The sequence below is a fragment of the Lepus europaeus genome, chromosome 2 (assembly GCF_033115175.1).
Source record: "Lepus europaeus isolate LE1 chromosome 2, mLepTim1.pri, whole genome shotgun sequence".
In the NCBI taxonomy this organism is placed as follows: Eukaryota; Metazoa; Chordata; class Mammalia; order Lagomorpha; family Leporidae; genus Lepus; species Lepus europaeus.
In genome coordinates, this window is record NC_084828.1 from 122,546,388 (window position 1) to 122,570,551 (window position 24,164).

The 24,164-nt window shown below is 36.4% G+C and overlaps 1 protein-coding gene across 1 annotated transcript in view; it reads right to left on the reverse strand.

Annotated features, from left to right (window-relative positions):
• The window catches only part of RSRC1 (arginine and serine rich coiled-coil 1), a 464,346-nt gene that overhangs the window by 243,361 nt on the left and 196,821 nt on the right, over nt 1-24,164 (reverse strand). Inside the window, exon 5 of the mRNA XM_062212576.1 lies at nt 13,911-13,947. Coding sequence (XP_062068560.1) covers nt 13,911-13,947 — 37 coding nt within the window. The remainder of the gene's footprint in view (nt 1-13,910; nt 13,948-24,164) is intronic.

Below are 24,164 nucleotides of genomic sequence, written 5' to 3' on the forward strand. Positions count from 1 at the left end.
TGGGAGACAGGGCCCAGTGCTATTTGGATGAATGAGTAATATTTGTTAATCATTTATTAAAGAGGCAATTTTTAAAAAATTGTAACCAATCAAAATCAGTGACAATAGCATTGTTTCTGATTAGAATGTATGCGGGTCCTCAGATTTAAGATCTATAAACTGCCTAAGAGATCACTATAGTAATTTGACATTAGCATTAAATCCACATTAAAAGTATTGAAATCTGCACACATCCATAGGACACACTTGTCAGCTAAAAGGAAAGAGACAGGTTTATGGAAAGGACCTTCTAGAAAAGAGAAAAATTTCATGCAGTTTCATTTCATGGTCACAGTTTGAGGGAAATGTCTGATTTAACATGTAATTTTACCTTAAAGCTCATATATATATTGGCTTACCTGAGAAAAACAGATTAAAACTTTCAAAGGAATGTGAACTCTTTCATTAAAATTTTTAGTCACATGAGCTAATATTTTTACTCACTGTTTAATAAACTTATAGAGGATATAAGTAAAACATCCGTACATTTTGAGATAACATTTAAACAGCTGTCCAAAACAGTTTTTTCCCAATACAATGGGGAAAATATAACACTATAACTGTGGTATTAAAAAATGCAAGACAAGAAAAGTGAGTTTACAATAGGGTCCATAATCTCTTTTTTGCATTTTCTAGTTCATGTGACATATTAACTGAACCTCAAAGTATAGTAATGCATTAACTGTGTTTATATTTGTGTTAAATAAAACTGTTAGTCTGAGAGCTGAAATACAGCAGTTTGATTTGCAAGTTCCAAGTAAAACAGCCTAAAACAGAGAAGAAAGGGCTTTTATTAGAACCTGACAGTGTTATTGATGAGTATGTAGTGGTACAGGCCTGCCTGCATTTCTGGCAAACAACAACTATTTTCTTAAAAACCACTTCTGAGCTAAATAAGCTATTAATGATAGTTGCTTTTCAACACATAAAATGGTCAGACTGTCTTGTGTGACCACAAGGACAAGTAGGTCATCATTCTGAAATGTTACACAATATAAGAAACATAAATGAGACAACTGTGGGGAGACAAAACCCACAGGTATGGCTCCAGAGTTCTTTTGGTATTAATAGAAAGCAAATCCTACTTAAAGCTAAACTCTTGTAACCCTTTTACCAAAAGATTTATTACCACTCATTTAATTTTACACCTAAGGCAGAACAAGGTATTATTAGTCCTAAAGTCTGCTCTAGTCTTGAAAAAGCACAACCTAACATCTGAAACAAAAATAATGGGGAAAAAATTGTTACTCTTGCAGAATAAGATGATAAATTTTCTGTCCTTCTATAAAATTAGGCAGTATCCCCTCCCTAAGTTTATTAACACACAACTAATCATTCACAGCTTGAAAAATCCTACTAAATAAGTGTAAGTGAAACATCTAGATTTTTTCATTAGACTCTTGGGACATACGTCTTTCAAGTCAATGATTTAACATGTATTCTTCCTCCTGGTGGTTATTGGACAATCAGCATGGGTCTTATTTGGGAACTTGGTGAAGTGTATTATCTCAAGTTCCACCACAGACTCAGAGAATCATAATGTGCATTTGAACAGGAGTCCCAGACTGTTTGTACGCACAGTAAAGATGTCACCCTCTTTAAACCGACATCTGGAAATCAGCGTTGTGGAATGGCAGGTTAAGCTGTCACTTGTGATGCCAGCATCCCCAAATGGGTGCCGACTGGTGTCCTGACTGCTCCACTTGTGATACAGCTCCCTGATAATGTGCCTGGGAAAGCAGCAGGGGATAGCCCAATGGTTTGGGCCCCTGCAAGCATGTGGGAGATTTGGAAGAAGTTCCTGGCTCCTGGCTTTGGTCTGGTCCAGTCCTGACAGTTGCAGCCATTTGGGGAGTGAATCAGAGGATGGGAGATCTACATGTGTGTGTGTGTATTTTTCCTCTCTCTCCCTATAATTCTTTCAAATAAATAAATCTATCTTTTAAACAAAGAAAAAACCCATCTCCATTTATTTAACTTAAAAAAAGAACAAGAAAAGCTTTAGAAATAACACACTCATCAGGATAATTCATTCCCTGCAAAAGGAGACACAGCAGCAGTTTCCTTCGAGACAGAAACAACTCATAAAAATATTTTGACCTTAAAAAGTGACATTTTTTTCACATAACTCAACCTAATATTTCTTATTTCATCCTTCTCCCAAAAAGAAAGTATTATTTTTATACTGTGCCTATAAAGCAACAGCTGTATTGTAATGAAATGACAAAGACTGATCTCCTGTACTTTTCATAATTATAAAAAAACAAAAATGCAAAAACAGAAACAAAAATAACCCTACCTGACTACAGTAAGAAACTCTCTAATAAAATAAATATGTTAACCCCCATCCAGTAGTTCAATAAGGGCTACTACTCACTACATTATCCAGCACTTAAAAAACATAGAATGGTAGGAATAAAAAACATGAACATAGTCCCTTTGATATAAAAACATTTCAGAGTCAATTTTCTACATCTTCAGAGCATCAGTAATAAACGAGAAAAAGAGAGACGGAGAGAGAGAGAAACAGTTTCTGGGTGGCTATTTGGTACAAAGCTTAAGTTGTCTGCATACCTTACTGGAGTGCCTGATTCAAGTGAGCTCTACTCCCAATTCCAGTTTCCTGCTAATACACAAACCGTAAGAGGCAGAAGGTGATGGCTCAAGTGATTGGGTCTCTGCTACCCGCGTGGGAGACCTGGTTTGGGCTCAGGGCTTCTGGCTTAGGCTTGGTTCAGCCCTGTATATTACAAGCATTTGGGGAGTAAATCCTGGTCTCACCTCCTCTCAACTCCCTTTCAAATAAAGATAAGTAACTAAATTAAAATTACATTTTAAAAACATCCCAGACCATTACCTATACCTGTAAGCCGCCCATGTCCACTCCTTTAACCCTGTGATAATAGATGTAATACTGCAGATATAATCAGGAGGCATTTCATTCACATGATTCTATATCAAATGAAAATTATTTACTGAGGTTCATTACAAAAGCTAATTACGTATAGTATTTTAAGCAGTTTTTTCACTCATTTTCTCTAAGTCTTTTAATATAATACAGGAACTGAGCTTTTTTTGAGATGTTCTCTGTTTAACTCTGGTGATTTCTGTAGCACTACTGCAGGGTGATTCCTTAGCATTTAAGGTCTATTCAACACTGGTATCCAAAATTTCCATTATAAATTTCTCTTCGTGAGATTTTCATAGAACCTTTCACATTTCTAATAGTAAACTTAACACACTATCCAGAAACACAAACAAAAGTCAACCCCAGAAAAATAAAGCACAACAGTAAATGCCAAAAAAACCAACACAAAAACAAAAACAGAGTACAGGTCTAAGAATTGGTTTTAACAAAGCACTAGTTACAGAGAGAGGGCTTCAAAATGAGTGAGATCAGTAGTGCAGCAACAGGGAGCACTGCTTCTGAGAGAAAAGCAAATAAACAGAATAAACGGCAGTTAGGAGAAAGAAGAAACTCAAACAAGTAAAGAGAAACATGACGTATCACTCTCCTATTCTTTCAATATACACTGCCATCTACTAAAAGAAATTGTATGTCACTATATTGCAGAAGAGGGCATCCTTGAACTAGGAACACTATCAATAAAATGTGTAGAATGTAAAAAAAAAAAAAAAGATCATGCTCATACACAGCTACTCTAAGAAGCAGAAAATGCAAATCAAAATATTTTCACAGATTAAAAACTTTCCCCCAAAACAATCATAAAGCCTAAGACTCATTTAGACACATAAGAAAAAGGAAATTTCAAGTCTAAATGCAAAAAGTAAAAACAGAAATGGATGAAAAAATATTTCACAAATGAATAAATTACAGTGTGCCTAAGGAAGAATAAATTTGAATGAAAATTTAATAACATCAAAGCTAGAAAAATAACTGAGAGAATAAAATTAAATAAAGAAAAGAGATAAAACAGAAGTTAAAGAAAGTTAAGGGGCCAGCACTGTGGCGTAGCGGGTAAAGCCTCCGCCTACAGTGCTGGTATCCCATATGGACACTGGTTCAAGTCCCGGCTGCTCTGCTTCCAATCCAGCCCTCTGTTATGGCCTGGGGAATCAGCAGAAGATGGCCCAAGTCCTTGGGCCCCTGCACCCACATGGGAGACCCGGAGGAAGCTCCTATTCCTGGCTTCAGATTGAAGCTCCAGCCATTGCAGACAATTGGGGAGTGAGCCAGAGGATGGAAGACCTCTCTGTCTCTACCTTTCCTCTCTGTATAACTCTGACTTTCAAATAAATAAATAAATCTTTAAAAAAAAATTATACCCACACACGCATAACACATACATACACACACTCACATATACATACACACAAAATTAAAGTCCCTGAAGCAGGAAAAAACAATGGAATAGAACGAATATTTAATACTATAATGCAAGAAAATTTCTAGAAAATTTAAATCTACATATTAGGAAGTTTACTGTGTATTTGTTAAAATTCAGCTTCAGGAATAATCAACTTTTTGTATTAATTATAGTAAAACTAGTTTTTAAGGATAAAAAAAAATGGCAATAACTCAAGTCAAAAATATCAAGAACAGGGACCTGCGCTGTGGCATAGCAGGTAAAGCTGCTGCCTGCAGTGCCAGCATCCTACATGGGCGCCTGTTTGAATGCCGGCCACTCCACTTCCAATCTAGTTCCCTGCTATGGCCTGGGAAAGCAGTAGAAGATGGCCATGTCCTTGGGCCCCTGCATCCACGTGGGAGACCTGGAAGAAGCTCCTGGTTCCTGGCTTTGGATTGGCACAGCTCCGGCTGTTGTGGCCAACTGGGGAGTGAACCAGTGGATGGAAGACCTTTCTGTCTGTCTCTCTTTGTCTCTCTTTCTGTAACTCTGACTTTCAAATAAATATATAAATAAATCTTTTAAAAATATCAATAATAATAAAAGACTGATGCCAAGGATATCAAAAACAAGTGGAATGATATTTTTAAGAAAGCCAAGGATTTGATATCCACGCAAATTATTCAAGTAGCAATGCTATAGAAAAAACAACTTGAAATGACCTCAAGGAATACTGTACACAGGAGTCTTTTCTGAGGAATATACAGCAGTGTACCTTATACAATGTTTTGGTCAATAACACAGTATTCAATTCTTGTCCCATAAGATCATAATGGAGGTAAATTGACAGCCATCACAACAACTTAAACATTGCATTACTGATGTGTTTTTGGTAATGCTGCTGTAAACAAACCAATTTTACTGCCAGTCATTTAGAAGTACAGCACAGGCAACTATGTATAGTGTAAAAACCTGATGATAATAAACAACTATGTTTCTTGTTTACATATTTACTATATGGTTCTTTTTATTGTTATACTCCAATATATTCTTAAGAACCAAAGAGATTACTATAAAACCATATGCTAGGTTAACCTGGCAGCAGTCTCATGTATCTCATACTTTACAGCATCTCTTTTTTTTTTTTCGACAGGCAGAGTGGACAGTGAGAGAGAGAGAAAAGTCTTCCTTTGCCATTGGCTCACCCTCCAATAGCTGGCGTGATGCAGCTGGCGCACCGCGCTGATCCGAAGGCAGGAGCCAGGTGCTTCTCCTGGTCTTCCATGGGGTGCAGGGCCCAAGCACTTGGGCCATCCTCCTGCACTCCCGGGCCACAGTAGAGAGCTGGCCTGGAAGAGGGGCAACTGGGACAGAATCCGGCGCCCCGACCGGGACTAGAACCCGGTGTGCCGGCGCTGCAGGCGGAGGATTAGCCTAGTAAGCCATGGCGCCGGCCTACAGCATCTCTTGATTGCATCAAATGGCTATGTGCAGTGATTGACCTATACCAGCTAGGTTTATGTAAGCATAGTCCATGATGTTTTATAATGACAAAAAGGCCAAACAACACAGTTCTCAGAACACTTCCCCATGATTAAATAATACACGACTAAAGTAGAAGATGATTTTCACCAAAACAACAGATAACTGAGGAAATATCAGCAAATGAATGATGGTAAACATTTAATATATTTAATTTTAAAGCTGACTCTAAAACAAGGTGACAACAAAGAATATATAAATATACATTCTAACAAATTAGGAAGCATACAAGAAAAAATGACACAGTACTGCTGCTGTAGCGTAGTGGGTTAAGCATCCGCCTGAGTTGCAGGCATCCCATATGAGTATTGGTTCTAGTCCCAGCTGCTCCTCTTCCGCTCCAGCTCTCTCCTATGGTCTGGGAAAGCAGCAGAAGACAGTCCAGGCACTTTGGACCCTGCAACCACATTCCATATCGGAGTGCTGGTTTCAGTTCCAGTTACTCCACTTCTGATCCAGCTTCCTGTTAATGAATCCTGAGAGGCAGAGATGATGGCTCAAGTGTTTGGGCCCCTACAACCCATGTGGGGAGACCCAGATGGAGTTCTGGGCTCCTGGCTTGGGCTCCTGGCTGCTGCGGACATTTGAGAAGTGAACCAGTATATGAAAGATTGATCTCTTTCTCTTAAGTAGATGAAAATAAATAAACAATATAGATAGTAGTAGTTTAAAATGTTAAGTAAAAAACAAAGGATTAAAAGCACTGAAAATATAAATACAAAGGTAACTAGCAGAAAAAACAAACTTTCCCAAATTTCACAATAAAACTCCTTTTATAAAAAAATGATTTATTAATTAATTTATTTGTTTTGAAAGGTAGAGTAATACAGAGAGAGGGAGAGACAGAGAAAGACATCTTCCACTGCTGGTTCACTACCCACTGTGGTTTAATAGCTGGGGATAGGTTAGGTCAAGCCAGGAGGGAACTCCACCAAGGACTCCCACCTGGGTGGCAGAGGCCTAAGTACTTCAGTTATCTTTTGCTGCTTTGCATGGCACATTAGCAGAGAAGTATATCAGAAATGGAACAGCCAGGACTTAAACCAGTACTCTGCTATGAGATGCCAGTACTGCTGTGCCAAAATGCCAGTCACAATAATAATAGTCTTAAGAGACAATTATTGGGGCCAGCTGGAAAAGCCACTGTCTGCAAGAAGAGCATCCCTTACGGGGGCTGGTACATCCCAGCTGCTTCATTTCCAATCCAGCTCCCTACTAATGGTCTGGGAAAGCAGCCAAAGATAGTCCAAGTGCTGGGGCCACTGCACCCACATGGAAGATCCAGAAGCTTCAAGTTCCTAGTTTTAGCCTGGCCCAGCCCTGGCCACTGTGGGCATCTGAGAACTGAACTACAAGATGGAAGATCTCTGTCTCTCTGTCTCTCCTTCTTGTTCTCTGTAATTCTTTCAAATAAATAAGTAAATCTCTAAAAAAGAGAGACACAGAAAGAGAATTCTCCATAGTGGTTCTACAGAATTTTACAACAGCATTTGTTCTGGACCATCTTTTCAAAGATGTTTAGATAGCAAACAGTCTTGCAATATGGAAACAAAATATCTCCCTGGACAAGATGGAAGTTTTGAACACCTGATCAAGATAATAAAAATGCTTTTCCTAGGCAAAATTAAAACACTTTTCCTAGTAGTCTTTTAACAAATTAAAAAAAAAATTTTTAAGATTTATTTATTTATTTATTTTGAGAGGCAGAGTTACAGAGAGAGAGTGGAAGAGATAGAGAGGTCTTCTATCTGCTGGCTGATTCTCCAGATGGCTGCAATGGCAGCCAGACTGAGCAGATCTGAAGCCAGGAGCTTATCCCAGGTCTCCCATGTGGGTGCAGGGGCCCAAGCACTTGCGTAATCTTCCACTGTTTTCCCAGGCCATCAGCAGAGAGCTGGATTGCAAGAAGAGCAGCCAAAACATGAACTGGTGCCCATATAGGTAGCTGGCACCACAGGTAGAAGCCTAACCTACCATGTCACAGGGCCAGCCCTATTATGAATGAATCTCTTTTTTTTTTTTAAAGATTTATTTATGTATTTGAAAGTCAGAGTTACACAGAGAAAGAAGGAGAGGCAGAGAGAGAGGTCTTCCATCCGATCACTCACTCCCCAAATGGCTGCAATGGCTGGAGATGCACCAACCTAAAGCCAGGAGCCAGGAGCTTCTTCTGGATCTCCCACACGGGTGCAGGGGCCCAAGGACTTGGACCATATTCTATTGCTTTCTCAGGCCATAGCAGAGAGCGAGATTGTTAGTGGAGCAGCCGAGTCTCGACCCAGCACACATATGGAATGCTGGCACTTCAGGCCAGGGTGTTAACCCGCTGTGCCACAGTGCCGGCCCCAATGAATGAATCTTTAAACCTGGAGTTCCTAAGCTGGAAAAATATCTGCTAAGTATGCAACATCACTCCTTGGGATCTGGGGATCAAGAGGAATCTATACAAACATAAAGTATGTACTAACAATTATCCTGGTAGTAATAAAAGCTTTATCTATGACCTGGAAGTTTATGTATTTGATCATCATCTATCAAAGTATGGCAGACATACAAGTAGCCGAAAATCTCAGACCCTTAATAAAGACACAACCAAATATAGATAAAAGAAATATAATGATATAGTAATTATGGACTAATTTCCAGGATGAATTGTTAAGCCAAAAAAAAAGAAAGATAAGCATAAATATAAAACAGTGAATACAATGTGCTCTCTATCATGAATAAGAAAAAATGGATATAGGCATCTACACACAAGTGATTGTGAATATATAAAAATTAAAGCCCTGGAAGTATAAATCAGAATTCAATACAATTGAATGGCTATAAGAAAAAAGGAAAGTAGGCTAGAAATTGACACACCTCTCTGAGAGTAACATGTAGATTTTTTACTTCTTTTGTTTTTGTAAGATTTATTTATTTACTTGAAAGAGTTACAGAGAGGTAGAGGTAGAGAGAGAGAGAGAGAGAGAGAGAGAGGTCTTCAATCTGCTAGTTCACTCCCCAAATGGCCATAACAGCCAGAGTTGAGCCCAAAGCCAGGATCTAGGAGCTTCCTCCAGGCCTCTCACATTGCAGGGGCCCAAGGACATGGGCCATCTCTTACTGCTTTCCCAGGCCATAGCAGAAGGGAAGTGGAGCAGCTGGGACTCGAACCAGTGCCCATATGGGATGTTGGCACTGCAGGCGGCGGTTTTACCTGCTATGCCACAGCGCCAGCACAGATTTCTGACTTCTGATAGCAAGCTAAGACCATACATATCTAGAAATATAATTAAATCAGGAAGAACAGGACAAAAGTACCTAAACGGAATGTAAACAGAAACAAATGACTGCAACTATTTTTCAAATGTGTAACATAACTCTATTCCATGGGCGGAGGTGGGGTAACTGCAAATAAATCTTTAACATTTTGTGGGTTTGTCTTTCACAAGATATGCTTTTAGCAATTCTGAAACTATTTTATATGCATTATATGACTGATTAAACGAATACATGTATTGGTGCTGTTGGGAGTCAGAGTTCCCACTCTGAATAAGGGAATACAAATGTAATGTGGAGGGTGATAAGGAAAAAATTCGTAATTTGGATTGGAACTGAAAAATTTTAGTAGGTCTTGTGCTTTCTTAAAATATCTATCTATCTATCTATCTACATACCTACTTACCTACCTAAGTTGGACTAAAAGTTGCTAAAGTAATGAAATCCCAGAATCAAAGAACACAATAGCATATGTCCAGAATTTAATTTCTAAATACTACTTCTCTCTAAAATGAAACAGGGTAACTTGAGGAAATGATTGATTGTAGTTTGGTTGAGGGAACATATAAGAAGAGTCTGGAAAATCTTGTCATACAACAATAAAGAAATAAATACTTACAAAAAATACAAGAAAGAAAAGCTAATAAGAAGGCATGTCAAAAGAATTCAGAAATCACCTTAAAAGTATTCTCTCCAAATAAATCTAGGACAATCTGAGCATCAAAATAAATGAAAAAAAAAATAGTAATTCATGAAAGCCTATTTAATAAAATAAAATACATGAGTCCTTACTAATAATAAATAGATTATATTAAAATAAAGGTGAGTTGTTTCTTATGGTAGAATGGTGACAGTGGGCTGGCGCTGCGGCTCACTAGGCTAATCCTCCACCTGTGGCGCTGGTACTCCGGGTTCTAGTCCCGGTTGGGGTGTCAGTTCTGTCCCGGTTGCTCCTCTTCCAGGCCAGCTCTCTGCTGTGGCCTGGGAAGGCAGTGGAGGATGGCCCAGGTGTCTGGGCCCTGCACCCGCTTTGGAGACCAGGAGGAAGCTCCTGGCTCTTGACTTCAGATCAGCACAGCGCGGCAGCCGTAGTGGCCATTTGTGGCGTGAGGCAATGGAAGGAAGACCTTTCTCTCTGCCTCTCTCTCTCTGTCTAACTCTGCTCGTCAAAAAAAAAAAAAAAAAAAAAAAAAATTAAAAATTAAAAAAAAAAAGAATAGTAACTATGAATATGGAAGGATTGGTAGAATTGGAAAATCTTCATTTCTCAATCATCAAACAAGAATCAGCAATAGATCATAGAAAAACAACCTTTAAAACCCTGTCTAGAATTTAACCAGGCATAGGATTGATGGGTAGTGGACAAGTTCGTGAAAAGAAAAAGTATAGTAGGTTACAGTAAATTTAAGCCAAAAAGAATGCCATGCTAAACAGTTCTCAAGAAAAGCTGGCAACATAGAAAGAAAGGAATGATAGAATAATGATCGAACAAGTACCTGAGAGGTTGTAAAGGACTTAAGTAAAGGAAATCAGTCCTCAAAGCGGTTCCAAGGGAATCCCATTCTTTTTTCCAAATACAACAGTTTTTCCTTTCTGGGGTTCTATACAACCATATAACAAGAAAAACTCAAACACCGAAAGATAGTGCACCTATGTGTTTTCTGGTGACAAGTAGAACAAGATTCATGTGTAATTTCTCTTAACCTATTTTTAAGGCAGGGAAAGAAAGAGAGAAAGAGAGAGAGAGAGAAAGAGAAAGAGAGTGGACTTCCATCCACCGGTTCACTCTCAGATGACCACAAGAAGCAGTTCTGGGCTAAAGCCAGGAGCCAGGTACTCCATCCTAGTTTCCCTGTGGATAGCAGGGATGCAAGCATTAGGGCCATCTTTTTCCTGGCTTCCCAGGCACACTGACAGGAAGGAAGGAGATTAACTGAGACTTGAGCCAGTAATGTAATATGGGATGCTAGTGTTACAGGTGGAAACTTAACCCACTGCACTGTGATGTTAGTCCCTTTCTTATTAAACTTTATATTCATTTTTATCCTTTCAGATAATAATGCTCATTTTCTGTTAATCAAAATTAATTTGGAAAAGACAAAGAAGAAAAAAGGGTACATAAAAAAGAGATTAATTCCCAATGTGTGAGATGTTTTTCTTACTTTAATATATTCTTTTTTATTTATTTTTTATTTATTTATTTATTTATTTATTTTTTATTTTTTGACAGGCAGAGTGGACAGTGAGAGAGAGAGAGACAGAGAGAAAGGTCTTCCTTTGCCGTTGGTTCACCCTCCAATGGCCGCCGCGGTAGCGCGCTGCGGCCAGCGCACCGCGCTGTTCCGATGGCAGGAGCCAGGTGCTTATCCTGGTCTCCCATGGGGTGCAGAGCCCAAACACTTGGGCCATCCTCCACTGCACTCCCTGGCCACAGCAGAGAGCTGGCCTGGAAGAGGGGCAACCGGGACAGGATCGGTGCCCCGACCGGGACTAGAACCCGGTGTGCCGGCGCCGCAAGGCGGAGGATTAGCCTGTTGAGCCACGGCGCCGGCTTAATATATTCTATATCATACATTTTAAAAATCAATCTATTAGAAGCTAGACATTTGGTTGAATTTTGGCTATACAGCAAATTCAAAGAAGGGCTACATGTGCCAGAAAGAGTTCTAGATATTTGCTCAGTGGGAAAGGGGAGATACACAAACTAAAGGAGGCCACAGGGTCTGCAAAAAACAGGTTCTTTAATGCTTAATCCATAAAGAATTGAGTACATCTCCTTCTTGGGGACAATTCTTAGGTTATGAAGAATGTCACTGGCTTTACTGAATATTATGAATACACAAAGAAGGACAGGTAGACAGACAAATATAGAGATGAATATATTGCTAGCAGTTCAAAGTTAGTAGGTTAATAACAATGTCAAGTTACAGACTCTTTCAAAAAACTTACATAAGATCCATTAAAAATCTATTGACTCCCCCTGTCTAACTATATTCTAATTCTGATTCTCTCAACCCTAAAATGCTTATCTCTGAAATACATTTGATATACATACCTCAGATAAAAGTGAAACATAGGTTAGGGTCACAAACAGAAGAGTATCATTAGAGAAGAATTATTAAAAGAATACTTGATAATTATTCTTGACTTGAATAAGTGATTATGCAGTATCAAAGGTTTTAAAATATTTTTAGCTACAAAACTCTACCTTATTTGAACACTTAATAAAGTGTTCAAAAGTTTCCAGCACAAAATAACTGAAAGTGGAACAAACTGGGCAATGGAAATCCAAAGTATCGCCTGCTGTGGGGAGCCTTCCTGGCCACCAAAAGCACACTTAGAAATTGATTGCTACATAAGATGACCAGTGTAAATGGGTGAAATAGTCACTGAAAATGAAATCCTACCAGGTAAGCATAAATAATATGAAATTTAAACTTGAGAAAAATCAAATCCATTATTGGATTTCCTAACAAAGTAAATGTAAATAATTATAATATTAAAAAGTCTTATTTTCAGAAGTATTAAAAGAGAGCTCATTTAGACACTATCGTATCCATTCTTCCTTGTTATAAGTCCCTAATTGAAATTGCAATGTGATACCTCAGATTAACATCTTTACTCTGATGGCCTTATGTCTTAAATATGTCATTATGAAATAGATAAAAAGTTAGGGGTTCATGAAATGCCTTTTAATGTTATAAATAACAATGTTATTCACTTATTTCTAATCCTGACACATAGTTCAAATTTTTAACTAGGTTATTAATAATTAATCTGTCATTTTTAGGATTGGTTTTCAAAGTCTGGGTTTACTTAGTTTCCTTGAACTATTCAAAGGAAAACCAAAAATCCCTTCCAACTCTAAAACTTCTGTAAGTCAAAATGAAGCTGTCTCTTGCTACTGGTGCTTTTGAGGAAGGAGAACAAAAGCACATTAATAGTTAACAAAGCCACAGTATGCTCCACGAATGAAGTCTTGCATTAAAAAAGTACTTAGACTGTATTTACAAAAGAATATCTACCATTAATTATTCAACATTGAGATCTGACCAGAAACCAGAGCATGATTTTATAATGCTCTGTTTAAATGAACTACTTAATGCTGTAATGAACACTCTATTCAGTGAGCTCAATGAATTTCAGACCTGTGATAATACTATGGTTTTTCCAATTTTTTGATCAATAGACAGATATTAATGCTAAATCAGTTTGAATTTCACTTATTCTTTAAAAATGTTTACTTAAAGCCAAAATTTTGCATATCAATTATTTTATATTCTAAAACTGAATGTAGTTTAAACCAATGTATTATTCATAAGGCAAAGACATCAGGAAAAACAAAGCTGTGCACTTCTTTCAAAGCTGTTAAATTGCTAAAACATACCATATTTATGCATGCAATATTTGATTGTGTTTCTCTTAAAACACAAGCTTGTTTGCGTCAGATCAAGATATGCCAAAAATCTACACCAAACAATTTTTGTTTATAATTAAAGCAATCATCAATCCAAGGATTGTCATTCAGTTTATTTCATCTCTACATCAAAAAAAAGTAATTTAAAAAAAAATTTTAAATTCCCTTGAAATGATAAGATAAATGAAAATGTAAGTGCCTTCACATAATAACAGTAAGCTGACCCTTTGGGAAATGGTTGACTTTCTCAATACAAGGTATTCAAAGCTCATTCAAAAGTGTTCATTTAGAATGCAGATATCAAAGATGATGCAAATGTTCAAGAGAAAATTAGAACTTACCAGATGTTCTAATCCAGCTTTGATGTTTGCAGATTCCCTAAAATAGAAGAATAAAAGTTCTAAATAGTTGCTAAACCCTTGTCTGCTCTAATTTATATTTACTTCAAAAATATTTTTAAACCCTTATCATTTTCTTAATCTATCTTTACAAAGTTCACATTAACAGTTTTTAAGGACAAAACAATTGCTATCAAAAAGGAACAGATAATTTATTCATTTAAAATGATATTACCTCTAAAATTGGTACTCCACTAACAGAAACGCTTTGTATTTTTCAGTCAGTGGAAAATAAAAGAAGTGAACTCTCTTATTATTTTATTATTCACACAATATATATATTTATTTCCCATTAGCATTTTCATTAAAGGTTGCATTTACTAAGAAAATATTCAAACTTACCAATTCTTTCATCTAGATTCTACAACTGACATTTTGTTATATTTGTGTTTTATCAAATATCCATCAGTGATTGCATTTTTATATAAAGATATGCACATAAAGAAAATGTTTGTCATATAGCTAAACAATTAAATCTGGACAAATTGTTTCCTGACAACAGTTTGATTAATTCACTACAAATTAAAACCTAACATAATTGTAATATTAAAAAAAAGTACCACACGCCGGCACCATGGCTCAATAGGCTAATCCTCTGCCTTGTGGCGCCAGCACACCGGGTTCTAGTCCCGGGGCGCCGGATTCTATCCCGGTTGCCCCTCTTCCAGGCCAGCTCTCTGCTGTGGCCCGGGAGTGCAGTGGAGGATGGCCCAAGTCCTTGGGTCCTGCACCCCATGGGAGACCAGGAGAAGCACCTGGCTCCTGCCATCGGATCAGCGCGGTGCGCCGCCCGTGGCCCGCCAGCTGCGGCGGCCATTGGAGGGTGAACCAACGGCAAAAGGAAGACCTTTCTCTCTGTCTCTCTCTCTCACTGTCCACTCTGCCTGTCAAAAAAAAAAAGTACCACACAAGAAAACACAGACATCAAATATCAATATATATTAATTTTTTAATTTTATTTTTATGTATTTATTTTTATGAGAGGCAGAGAGAGCTTCTCAACCATATTTGCAATATTTGCAATATTTCACCAATATTTGCAATAGTCAGGATGAAGTCAGGAAACAGGGGCTCATTCCAAATCTCCCATGTGGATGGTAGTAACCTATCTTAATTCCTTGAGCATCGCTGCTGCCTCCCAGTGTATGCATGAGCAGTAAACTAGAGTCAGGAGCCAGAGCCAGGTATAGAAATCCGGTACTCTGATATGAGATGCAGCCATCTATTCAGCATCTAAACTGTCAGTCCAAATGCCTTCCCCAAAATATATTTTTTAAACTGTCTTCTTCTTTTTTTTTTTTTTCATTAGAGAGGGAGAGAGGGAAAGACCCCATTATCTGATTCACTACCCAAATCCCCACAATGGCCAAGGCTGGAAATAGGAGCCAGGAACACAATTCAAATTTCTCACCAGGTGGCATCATGAATCCTTTACTTGAGCCATCCTCTCTGCCCCCCAGGTCTGCAATAGCAGGCAGCTGGAGTCAGGAGCCAGAGTCAAGTACTGACCACCGAGGCAGTCCAAAATGGGATGCAGGCATCTAAACCTTTAGGAGAAACATCCACCTCAAGATACATAATAAGTAATTAATGTCTTGCTTTTCCCTGTAAAACAGTCAGTGGAACTAAAAGTACAAAAATCTGAATAAGTAGCAAAGTTGACTTTTCTCACTACAATAAAGCAATGTTTTAGTTTCATCATAACTATCAAGCTTTATCTTTTTAGAAATATTTATTTTCATCTACTTTAAAGGCAGAATGAGAAAGACAAAGAGAGAGAGCGATTTTCCTTCTGTTGGTTCACCCCCAAATAATCATAACAGCCAGGACTGAGGCAGGCCAAAGCAAAGACCAACCAGGTCTCCCATGAGACGGAACTGGCCCAAGTACTTGAGCCATCACCTACTGCCTCTCAGGATACATTCACAGGAAGCTGGATGAGAAGTAGAATAGCCGGGACTCCGACTGGCATTATGATACAGGATGCAGTGTCCCAAGTGGAAGTTTAACCTCCTATACCACAACATCTGTCCCAGGCTTTATCTTTTTTTTTTTTTTTTTTAACATGAAACTATAGTTCTCCCACGCTGCAGAAGGCAATTATGAAAACTCCACAACAAACATTACTGAATTCATGATCTTTAAACTTCTCTTCACACCTCTCCATTTTTCTGAAGGTTCTTAACTTCCTTTTTATTTCTGCTTCCTGTTTTTTTTCTTGCCAAAAATGCATTTATTATCCACATTTTGCAATATTGCCTTCCAATTTTTCCTACCTTAATTCCTTTCAGTTCTGATGGAAAACTGTGTTCATGGCTTCTAACCTGTGCTCTCATAGTTAAAACTGACATGGCAGGAACAAAGTCCAACTTCTACTGATTAACACTCCTCTTTTGCCATTTTCTTATCTGCTTGCTTATTGCATCTTGGCAAAACAATGTTTAGAAACCTAACAGTTTCTGAAATTCATTATCCAATCTCTACTGTCACTGCAATACTAATCTTAAGTGGCAGGAATAAATTATTATAAGATTTGAGAGAAGGCTATTATCTATATAAATAATTATTTTAAAATTTATTACTACAAAATTAGTACATTTATTGGAGCTGGAAGTCAAACAAATCTAAGTTTTCACAGGACATTTTCCTACAGTTATATGTATAGCTGAAAGTTTACGCAAGAAAAAGAATAACACATACAGTGAAGCATCTGAACAATATGTGTGTGTGCACACACATACCCCCTTCCTGTGTTTTTAAAATCATAAACAGAAGCATACTATACACCCTGTTTTATTCCTTCACTTGGGAGTCTACCTTGGAGTTGTGTTATACAATACACATCTACTTCATTTTCCCTCACATAATAGTTATTAGAAAGTAATAGTACAATATGAAAAGAATTAAAAATGCTCAAAGTCAAGCTCATAATTCATTATCTACAGCCACTGGGGCTAGACATGCTTCATTAGAATATTCTGGATTTTAGAGAGGTAATAAGAAGCATATGTATACCATATGTCATATAACACCTCCAGTGGGATCTGAAGCACATCTCATTATCAAACACATTAATAATTCTGAAAGAAATGTATGACTGTCCCCAAAAGGTGGGGTAGACCAAGACTATAAATATCCCCATTTCAGAATAGGTTCTGCGATCAATTCAGCTTGTCATAAACTTAGGAAAATCTCCCAATTTTCTGATGTAGTTGTGCTTTAGAATCAAGAATAAGAAACTCATTTAAAACAAAAGGGAAAAGTATGCTCCTGCTGTGCTGTTTCCAGGTAATTATTTAAGTCAAAAGATATTTACAAAGTTAGTATTTGAATGTCATTCCTAAGAGAAAACAAGGCATTATTGTTGATATATTCCCTTTTCTTCACTACAAAATGTGATCAATCACAGAGCCATGGCTAGTCAACATCCTTAATTATCATTTATATCTAACTATTTCTTTCTACATTCGCAGCCACTAACTTATTTTGCGCTGTTCTCTGTTCTCACCTAAATTACTGTTAACAGCATCTAATTGGGTCTCAGGTTCCAGCCTTACCTCATGTCAATTCATTCTCCATAATACAGCAAAATATTTCTAAAATGTAAGTTCAATCATATTAATATGCTTCTTAAAATCTACAACATTTTACCCCACTCCACTTTACCCTCTATTATCTTGCCAATGCTATCTCACATGGAAAATGACAATAACAGCCATGACAAATCACTAACCTGATTTGACTCATCATTGGAACACCTGCCCCCCTACCTAAAATGTTCCTCCCTTCTACTTTCCTCTAACCCTTGCTGTCTGATTAACAACAACAACAAAAAATCCATCAGGACTAAAACTAAACCATTCTTTTAACTGTACAATTCTTCCTCTTCCCTAGAAGTGAAGTGGTGAATTCTTTCTATGTGTTCCCATAACACTTTGGGCATGTTCCATCATAGAATTTACCTCACGTTACTATAAATGCCAATTTAATTTCCCATTAACAACAATAAGATGAAAATCCCTTAAGATTAACATTACATCTTTTTCATTTTTTTGTTCCAGCACCCAATACAATACCTGCATCAGAGTATACATTTAATTAATAAGGGTTATAAGACAAGCTTGGTTAGTTAGAGTCAATAGCAACCAGCTCCAGTCAAGAGTGCTCTTACCCAGCCTCCCCCTATTTCCAACTGACATAAAGAACAAAGGAACTGGCAACAGTGAATAGTTGCCTGGCATGGTAGTATTAAGACATATGCATGGGTGTTGTGTATGTGGCACCACCAGTGGGTGCTTGTTTTCCTTTGTTTTTTTTGGCACTGATTTTGAAGGAGCAGGAGAAAAGTGGTTGAGATCAGACTAGAGCACTAAGCCTTTCCACTACAGTTCTTAAAATAAGAAGAAAAATAAATTAAGGAAGAAGCAACAAGATAAGGCAAATAAGGTATGGCCCAGAACATACTAATTATTGCAATCTAAGTAATCAGTAAATTATAAGAAAACTAAAGAAAGTTCACCTATAACCACCTGTAATTAAAATGCCAAAGAAGATGCTCACATTGAGTAAACAACAAACATCCAGAAATGTGTTATTTGAGACATAATACAAAACAATTCTGAAAGGTTTCCCAAAAACGAATAGAAAAAGGTATAACCAGGTAAAAACTAACCGAAAGAAATCTGTAGCAGCAACTTTAATAACAAAATATATTTAATTCCCCTACTCTTCTCCAAATACACATGCACATACACACACATACACACACATATAATTATATAAATACACATATAACAGATGAGGGCACTTCAAATAGTTCAAGGAAAAATTGAATTAAAAGATAATGTGAATCTTCCATGAACTTTTAAAGGTGCCCTGTGTGTGTGTGTGTGTGCATGCATATATGAAAAGGAAGGCCATTCTATTCTAGCAAAAGATGGGATAGATCAGTAAGTTTTCTTTGTATCTAGAAGGCTAACCTATACAAAAAGCTTAATACACATTACAATGGGACGCCAAAGTTTGGACAAGTTCTTGATGAAAAATAGTTTTCTTTATTTTTGCTTTAGGCAGGAGAACAAAGAGAGGTGATCATTCCAAAACAATACAGAAAAAGCATCATGTCTATATAAATACAGCACAAGACATAATGAAATATACTCTTGGTTCTATAAACAAAATGCCTAAACTCAAATTTAAGCTCTGCAAAATAGTCAGAAAACTAGGGTAATAATCAACTCCTCTGAAGCTCACATTGTCCACCTACGATGGGAGGATTATGTAACACTTTCCTTACTTAACACATTAAGATTTCTTTGAAAGAATAAGCAAGATAATGTATATAAAGTTCCATTCTAAATTTTTAATATGTCATAAAAATGTTATTATATTGGATGATATTTAAATATAATAATCTTACAAGTGATTACAAAAGTCCTAACAAATTTTTAAAAATACAGAGGCACAATCCCAGACACTGACAGAGGGATCTTGCAACAACTGGTATAAAACCTGTCCTCTTTAGTGGTCTGTCTCTTGGGTTGTCCCTGTCATGACTTCATCAATATTGTGCAACTCCTTTTGCCCTGTGCTGAAAGCAGACTTAATTCAATTATAGGTCTCAAAACTGATAAAATGGTCCTGAAGTGGAAAATGGGAAGAGATTATTGGCAAATGAATAAAGATTTGTATCGAACTAACACACAGGAGTACAGCAGGTCTTTTTTTAATCATTCCCTGTCTTAAATCTTCTGGGAACCATGAGTTTCCCTTCCCCTCATGCAGCACATCGATTTCTGAATTAGACTGCAATATTAAATAATTAATATACTTGCCATGATTGATGTTCTGCATTAGTTGAATATTAGGTTATCAATCAAAATCCACTTGGTTTAATGTAATAATATTGAAAAAGTGTCATGGGCTGTTCATCCAATTTGTAGTTGAGGCAGCACAGATAGTAATGTTGGCTCTAAAGCAGGAAATGCAGTGGCTCAACATGTATGAGGCAGACATTTTAAAACTACCCGGGACAAGGCTGAGGTTGTCCTAAATAAACCACGTGGTACCTGTTGGTTTAATTTTAGGAGAAGATGGCATGCATTTATCATGCTATGACAGACAAGAGAAAAATTTAAAATATTTCTTCACCTTTCTTGCAAACAAATTTTATTATTTTGTCAAAAGAAACATGCTCTACTCCAGAAACTATTGTTACAATAAAGATTACATTCTGCTAAGAAATTTCTAAACAGAAACCTAGGACTTTTTAGATCTAGTCTTATGTGGAAGGAGATCAATTTTTCAATTTTTTTAAATATGAAAATAATATCACATCAAAGTGATCATTCAGATTTTTTAATGGTCTAACAGAATCAAATTTAGGGATCATAATTAATAAGAGATATTCCTTCTGATTATAGCATTTTCTCAACATTTTGCATCTACACTTGACAAATCACTTACAAAAATATTTTTACTTACTTGCTACTAGCAAAAGTAAATAATTTTTCAGCATTACCTGTTATATTAATTCAAAAATATATAATAGATTTACTTATGAAAGTGACATTTAAAAATAAACTGAATGAAGAAAAAAAAATCCAAAAGAAATATGACCTTTTTTGGGTGAGTAGATATTTGACAAAAAAAAAAAAAATATATATATATATATATAGATAGATATAGATATAGATATAGATATAGATATAGACCAAAGCCATTCAATAAGCAAGCCAAAAGTCCAGGGAATGTTTAGTTATAAAACACTAATAAACTATAATGTAATAACTGAAACAGAATTAAAGTATCATTTCACTGACAAAGTTCTTAACAAACATTAAATACATTTATAATCAGCAATGTATATGTATTATTCCATATAAAATGCGCGCACACACAGTAATAATAAAAAGAGAAACTCTTAAAAATTTACAGCAGGTTTTTGTCATGAACTATTCAGATTAGTCATTGTTTTTTGACATGCAGATTTAGACAGTGAGAGAGAGACAGAGAGACAGAGAGAAAGGTCTTCCTTCCCTTGGTTCACCCCCCAAATGGCCACTACAGCCGGCGAGCTGCGCCGATCCAAAGCCAGGAGCCAGGTGCTTCCTCCTGGTCTCCCATGTGGGTGCAGGGCCCAAACACTTGGGCCATCCTCTACTGCCTTCCCGGGCCAGTCCAGAGAGCTGGACTGGAAGAGGAGCAACCAGGATAGAATCCGGCGCCCCAACCAGGACTAGAACCTGGGGTCCCAGCGCCACAGGCGGAGGATTAACCACTTTTAAAAGATTACTCACTTTTAAAAGATTAGTATTCTATGGTTTTCTGTGGATATAAGAACTATGATCACAGTTAATTTTGTATTATCTCTTTAATAAAGTGAATTCTACATGAATTGTTTTTTAGCTGATGGGGGTCAAGGTTTACAAATACCTAAGAACATAAACCATAAAAATATCTATTATCTCCCATCTCAAAGATAATGACTACATTTTATATTTTATGCTTTATATATATATATAATGGTATTAATGAAAAGTTTAGAACTATACAAATCTAAGAAAAATCTGGGCTCAAGTTTCAACTCTACTATTTATTAAATATATAGTCTGTCAAATTATATAACCTCTACAATTTTTCACCTTATACTCAAATCAAAGATTAAAATGAAATCAGAATATATATCATATAAAAGCTACTGATCAAAAATACTGGATTCACATGACAGACTAATAATTAGCTAATTGAGGGCATCCCACTTCCAAAAATTAGAAATATCTTTACAGAAGTTTTAGTTTTTTTTATTTGCCTTAAATTCTATTTCAACTGTAACACCTGTAAATGAAATCAGCCAAAGTTTCAAACATCTTACATAAACAACGTGACCCAATAGTTAGCATCCAAGAAGAACCCCATGTAATCCTGATATAAGCATGCACTTATACCTGGCTCTTTGGAGGAAGGTGTGTTGAAAAAAGCAAGCAAAAGTAATTTCTCATTATCTATTTTTTTTAAATATTTTTTTAACTCAATAAGAAAAACACAGAATACCAGCAGTAAGATCTAAAAAGGTCTTTTTATAATTCTCAGTTTGTCCTTACCAGATTTAATTAGAATCCTCATTTTTCTCTTGACTAGAGAGCACTAAATATGTATGTTTCCATAGTTCAGGATGGTTTTCAGATGTCTGCATTTTAAAAGTAGTTTTGAGCTGATCAATTATTATTTGTAATGTATTTTGCTCTAGAACTTATAAATCATTTGCAAATATAAGCTTTAGTCACTCTATTTTAAAAGCAATATTGTCTTTTTATGATCCTTTAGTTACTTTTACAAATACTAGTGAGCATCATTTTTGTCAGGACAAGTCTAAATAAAACATACTGAACAGTCAAGAACTCATAATATACAGCAAGCTTTAGTCTCATCGAAAGCTGAATACTTAGGTTGGTATAGATCAGGTAAGCCACTGACAACCAACCAGGTAAATAGGTTCTAGAGTTCACAGAAAACATCGACAAGCAGGTAAGAGGAGACTGTGGTATTTCTGAAGTCATGTTGTAGGTAACAGTCTCAGATGAAGGGAAACTAAGAGAATTTGTCAATCATAGATTTGATCTAAAGAATTGATAAATAAAGTTCTTCAGACACAACAGAAATTACAGTAGAAAAAGATTTGGAACACTGAGGTGAAGGAGGCACAAGAGGAATGTTATTTATTAAGCAATCGTATGCTTAGCTCTGTGACAAATTCTGAGGGGCTAGTAACGGCTGTAACAAATAACAATTGTCAATAAAAATTATTATTAAGATATGGTATCTATACCTTTTAAATGTGTATTGCCAAACCAAGCATAAAACATCAAACAATTAGGGTCCAATGCAAGCAGGAAAAATGCATGTGATACATACTACCTAATCTACAATTTCTCAGTCAGATAAATATTTATCATCAGTGAAAATCTTCTTTCCACCGAAGCCAGGCTCAATTCAACAACTCTCTCAACACATTTTCTAAGGATTCATGGCTAGCCATCTGGAGTTAGCAGGTGAATGCTACTCATTCACCATCACCCTCCTTCAAACCATGTTCTTGACCTAGTTCAAGAGAAGTTCAGACAAAGGAGAAATTGCCATATGTGTTAGAGTAGTTGGGAAAGATTTCAAAGAGGAGGGTAATTTTAGCTGGATCCTAAAGGGCTGATTGTATTTGGGTAGACTGAGTAAATACGAAGCAGGAAGAGTGATTTCTGAGGTCCAGCAAGACCTAATAAGGGTCAGATATGGGGAGTAGCCTGCCCAGAGAAGATGCATTAAAATATCAATTAACTTTATTTCTTTAATTTAAAATAATTTTTGTTATGTAAATTTTCATGTCTACAACATATGAGTACAGTTATACATGTTATTCATTACAAAAAAAAGAAAGAAGAAAAAGAAAAACCACAAGGGAACAAGTAGAAGCCAAAAGCTATAGGCTCTGGTGAAGCAGTACATCCTAGTGGGGTGCTAAATACACAGGAAGAAGGGACACTTTTTCCTAATATGCACAAAGGTGCTATATGGGCAAGCCATGGCCCTGCAAATAATAAACGTTTATTGTAGAAAAATTCAAAATCACATCTGGTTCTAATGAAGAAAATAAAAGTCACCTGAAATCCCACCAGCCAAAGATAATAACTTCAATATGTTATAGTTTTTTCTTCCAGACATTCTTATACATACACCCAAAACAATTATTTCTCTTACAAAATGGGATCATTGTTGATTTGTTATTTAGCTTAAATGTCTTCATTAGTAATTACATATTATAAGCAGTTTAGTGGGTGTCTATAAAACCCAATTGTTCTGAAAAATAAAGGTCATAGAAATGTATAAGAAAAAAACTGTGTTTTTAAAAAGATTTTGTACCAAAATAATCTTATCTTTTAATTTTCCATGAACTTTTTGAAATTGCCTTGTTTTTGCATGTAACATTTTTAATGTTTACAGACTAATCTGGTCATAATAAGTTAACCTACTCCTTATAGGTGAACATTTAGGTTGTTTCTGATTTCTTCTTATAATTGAAACTGTGATATAAGAATCAAGTAACTGATCATTAAATTTAAAAATTATTTCTGAATTTTATATAATGTTCATTTTGGTTGAAGACTGCAGTTAAAGAACTTTTAAAATGGGAAATGAAACATTTTA